The following is a 5,083-nucleotide window of genomic DNA, read 5'->3' on the forward strand; positions in this document are numbered from 1 at the left end:
AAAAAAAGATTTTTACCAAAAAAAAAAAAAAAAAAAAAAAAAAAAAGGCTAAAAGGTTGTTGCACATCTAGGCTGGACCTGCTCTGAATTGTCGGTTCAGCTTCGGCATCCCATTGTCCATTTCTATTCATCATACAATAAAATCTCAGAAACCATGAACAACAGATAAACCGATCAATCTAAACCGAGCATAGAAGATCTATGATAATACATCTGCGGTTACCTTTTGGAGAGTGGATGAATCGTCTTTAAGAAGATAGACGAGGCACAGAAGAACAATGAACTCTGTAAATGTAATTCCCATATCCTCGTTAATATCACAAGCCTTGAACAAATCATTTATCTCTTCTTCATCGAACGAGATCTCTAGCTTCTTGATACAATTCTTTAGCTCTGTGTGATCGATAGACCCGTTTGAATCCTCATCTGCCCAAAACCAACCAAGTAAACAACCATCAAATCATGAGATACCCGCAATTTAGAATCTGCCACGTATGCACTCACCAAATTCTTGGAAAATGGCTTTGCAGTTTCGAAGACCATCATCGATCTTTGGGAACTTGAGAACAATGCTGTTGAAAGATTTCATTGTGGTGCCTCTCGATGCCCTGCGTTGCACGGCTTCTATGATCTTAGCCTCCAACTTTGTCTCTGGAACCCATTCTTTTTGCAGAGTTTCAGATTTCGTCACTGCACCTCCCATGTCTCTGTTAATTTGTCTGTGCTCGGAGATCAGATCGTAGATTCACCCCGAGACAAAAATCTAGTTTCTTGTAAGACAAGGCAGCTTAACGTCTTGGTTGTCCAAAATATACGAACGTTGTCTGATTCCAAGACTATCAAAACCAGATCTAGATTCAATATATGAGGGTAAAATAAAAACTAAATCGAGACATAATAGATAAAGGACAAGTTTCACATCAGACAATAAATGTCACAAGAATCAGGACAAAAGCAAACAAAAAAGTAAGAAGAGAAGAAGAACCTGTTTTAGTTTCTTGTTTGTCTCGAGATCAAAAGTCAAAATACAATCACACAGATCTGTTTATTGTTATAATTTTTAACCAGAGAAAAAAAAAACTATTTGATGTTTGAGAAGAAGAAAGCTTTTGTAATGGCGTGAAGAATGCTGAAGCTTCCACGTAATTGCGCATCTTTAAAAAAACGCTAATCCATTTGTCATCTATTTATTATTTTAACACAAACTCTCCATCTTCGTTTGACTTTTCTCCATTTTACTACTTCCTTTGTTTCTAAAAGTTTAATTTTCTAGATTTTTTTCCTTGTCTTATAAATATTGGATTTTATGTTTTTTATATAATTTTTGTAATTAATATTGTTAAATTGCAAACTTCAAAAACTATTAATAAATGAAAATAGTTAAATGTATATGAGATCCTGTTTAATATATATGAGAAAACAATGTAGTTCTAACTAAATATGAATTATTTCTTAAGTGTGTGAAAACTTTTAAGAAAATCAAATATCTAGAAACATAAGAAGTAGTATTCTTTTTTCAATGTACAAAGGTATTAGCTACTAGTACTAATCTTATCTATTATTACTTTGTTGGCAATTTGGCATTATTATCATTCATAATTCCTAGATGTCATGAAAATAACTAGAAGGTTTTGTTGACCAGTGAACAAAATGATTTCAAATTTTGGATATTCCGTCTTTTATATATGGACCATCAATGTAATCCATTCAGTGAACACATGGAAATCCCTATCTTTCATGCTGTGATCCGATGTCAAATATCAATTAAACATATTTGTATCCTTTTGCGGCGATGCAATTTTTCATTGCTGCAGTTTCGAACATATATAGTTATTTTATCGAGTCCTCTTTATTCAAACAAATTGTTTGATTATGTTTTTACTCTAGTAGAAAAGACTTTGTCTTAGATAAGTATATTATAAATACAAAATCAACTTTAGAATATGTTTTTAAAGTACCATCGTCTCAAAATTGACAGGTTCTCTAAAATAATGTTTATTTGGGGTTCATACGAAACAAACATAAACTTTAATGGTTTATTTGCATTTAAGTTGCTTAATTATCTGATTGATTGAGGCCTTTTGAAAGCAAATTTTTAAAACATAATTGTTATGTTGGTTCAATAGAAGAGATAAATACTTGCAATGTAAGAAACCAATGTAAAAAAGATTACAACAAAACCTGAAACACATGAAAGACATAATCACATAAAGGGTGAACACATTATGCCTTTTAGAGACATGAGGTTCTCAATGTGATTCGGAAAAGCGTGGAGAAAACTAGAGGGTATAAAATTGTCATTAGATCCATAACAACGCCTAAATTTCTCATTTTCAATTCCTTTGACACTTCTGATAGTCTCTCTCACCGGATCATAATAAAAAGCAGAAATATTTTTGGGGGTATTTCCCGATACATAGATAAACTCACCAGTACTAGTGGCACCACGTAACCAAGCATTCCGAGGCAAATCTCTTTGAGGCAAAGGTAAAACAAATTCATTTTCTGACCATACTTGTTTTTCAGCATCCTTCAAAACCCATAATTTGATAATATTTGAATTATAGCAAATCCATGCTACTTTTCCTTGGTAACACATTAGAGATTCTTCAAGCATCGACTCATATTGGAATTTACGACCAGGTATTTGGATTGATTTGAACTGTTCAGACCTCACATCAAAACTCATAATGATCTCCTTCAATCTCAATTCCAAGATTTCTTTGGAAAGCGGAGGGAGAATACTATGATAGTCTCGATCTTCTTCAAGGGATATATCTGCTCTATAATACACAACTCCGTACGTTGATGCAATAATACTTACGGCTAGGATCATGATCAGGGCTACTATTGATCACTCTCCATGATGATTCTTGAGATCCTAACGTAAGAATTTTAGGCTTTTGATATTTTTCCCCTCTCTTATAAGAACATGCCAACGATAGTAGTTTATATTTATTTTCCATAGGATCGTATCCTAAAAAGCTTTGTAAACATTTAGAGCTTTTAGGTTTAACAAAGATTATATGTTCTTTCATGGTAGGATTCCAAATTATAATCTCCGTACTGGTTGTGAAAGTGATCAAGCCATTGACAGAAACAGTATAGTAGTTGTAAACTTTTGTGGGAGGCAAAATGATATGAAAATTGTTCACATCAAAAAAACTTGTAGAGTTCTTTTGAATTGGCAGCACGCAGAAGACTTGGTTCATTCCATTACCTTTCTCGATGAAGGTAATAAGAAGATTCTGACGCGGAATTGATGATTGTCGAATCGCAAATGAATTGATGAAATCTGGTTGGGTGGTGGTAGACCACCATAGTTTTGATATACAACGAAATCTAACGATAGATTTTGCAGGAAGTCTCATAAGTATATCCCTCGTTAGATCAATGGGAATATAGTCATGATTAGAAAATAGTCCATTATCATCGTATTCGTTGTCGCCATTAAAACAAGCTGATGAAGATTTTGTAATTCTATGGATTACTTTTATCTCCTCTTCTCTTTTTTCCATGGCTCCTAATGTTAAAATCCTTTAATTTATGAGGTTTTTTTTTGTTTTGATTATTTTATTTTGTATCTTTCATTTTAACAGTATATATATGTTAAACAGTATATAAATGTCACAAGAATCAGGACGAAAGCAAACAAAAAAGTAAAAGAAGAGAAGAAGAACCTGTTTTAGTTTCTTGTTTGTCTCGAGATCAAAAGTCAAAACACAATCACACAGATCTGTTTATTGTTATAATTTTTAACCAGAGAAAAAAATATATATTTGATGTTTGAGAAGAAGAAAGATTTTGTAATGGCGTGAAGAATGCTAAAGCTTCCACGTAATTGCGCATCTTTACAAAAAACGCTAATCCATTTGTCATCTATTTATTATTTTAACACAAACTCTCCATCTTCATTTGACTTTTCTCTATTTTACTACTTCCTTTAATTTGTTTCTAAAAGTTTACTTTTCTAGATTTTTTTCCTTGTTTCTTAAATATTGGATTTTATGTTTTCTATGTAATTTTTGTAATTAATATTGTTAAATTTTAGGCATCTAAGTCATTTAAAAAATTACAAAAAAAAATAATATGGCAAATTAAAAAAATATATATATATATATGTTTTAAAATTCTTCCGAATTAATAATGTTATTATAATACTTACGGTTATATCTTGTTATTCTTTAGTTTGGATTGACTTCATGCTTTTGATAGAGAAAAACAAATTTGTATTTTGAATTTAACATTAATATATATGAAATTTGATAATATTTTTTTTTTAATTTATTTGTTGTTTCTTTTTCTTTAATATATAAAGGGTTTGATAAAAAAAAAAAAACTTTTTGCCAAAACGCTTGCGGAAAAGAGCTTTTGAAATTCAGCAATTTCGAGCGGTTTAGAATGATTTCCGAACGGTTTGAAGTTATTTCTATGATTGGTTTTAAACAAGTCTGTGCCTACATGGAAATAATATAAACTTTCGCCTATGTTTATTTTTTTTGTAAGTTTGCATTATCTATATATAAATTTCTGTATATATAACAACTACAACCATAAGCTATGAGTCTACGTTCATTTTTTAATATTGAAAGTAACTTTCTAATTTTTAATATTGCCTACGTTCATTTTTTAATATTGAAAGTGACTTTCTAATTTTGGGTAACATAATTTATGAGTCTTTTAAATTATAATCTAGTTAAATTTTTTAAATTGAATTAAACATTAAAACAAAGAAAATATTAGAGTAACTAAATTCTTTACTTTGTTCTAAATCACCAATTTAAATTATTTTGATCTAATTTTTTTATAGTGACTATACATCTATCAATCTGTTATAATTACTCAAATAACTTAAATAATCAAGAAAAAATGATCAAAAATTTGCAAAAAATTAAGAAAAAGATGAGCAAAACATAAGTAATATATTTTAAAGAACTGACTAATAAATCGACCACCTAATCAAGTTATAAGATTCTTAGTTATGATTTATGTTGTTGATTCATGTTTTTTAGATTAGATTAATAAAGCTTAAGCATATTGTTAAAAAAATAAATACTTTGTTGATAAATTGTCTTAAATAGCC

General features: G+C 30.0%; 1 protein-coding gene and 1 pseudogene across 1 annotated transcript; both read right to left on the reverse strand.

Annotated features, from left to right (window-relative positions):
• Nucleotides 1-96: 96 nt before the first annotated feature.
• Nucleotides 97-1,152, reverse strand: LOC9298412 (probable calcium-binding protein CML21). Its single transcript, XM_002862288.2, has 4 exons — nt 986-1,152; nt 505-836; nt 224-426; nt 97-123 (listed from the first exon to the last, which is right to left on the reverse strand). Exons 2-4 carry the CDS (start codon nt 701-703, stop codon nt 97-99), a joined length of 429 nt encoding a protein of 142 aa, XP_002862334.1. The 5' UTR covers nt 704-836; nt 986-1,152.
• A 1,027-nt stretch (nt 1,153-2,179) lies between these two features.
• On the reverse strand, nt 2,180-3,971 carry LOC9298411 (annotated as a pseudogene).
• Between the last annotated feature and the right edge of the window lie 1,112 nt (nt 3,972-5,083).

Source organism: Arabidopsis lyrata (genome assembly GCF_000004255.2).
Source record: "Arabidopsis lyrata subsp. lyrata unplaced genomic scaffold ARALYscaffold_678, whole genome shotgun sequence".
Taxonomy (NCBI): Eukaryota; Viridiplantae; Streptophyta; class Magnoliopsida; order Brassicales; family Brassicaceae; genus Arabidopsis; species Arabidopsis lyrata.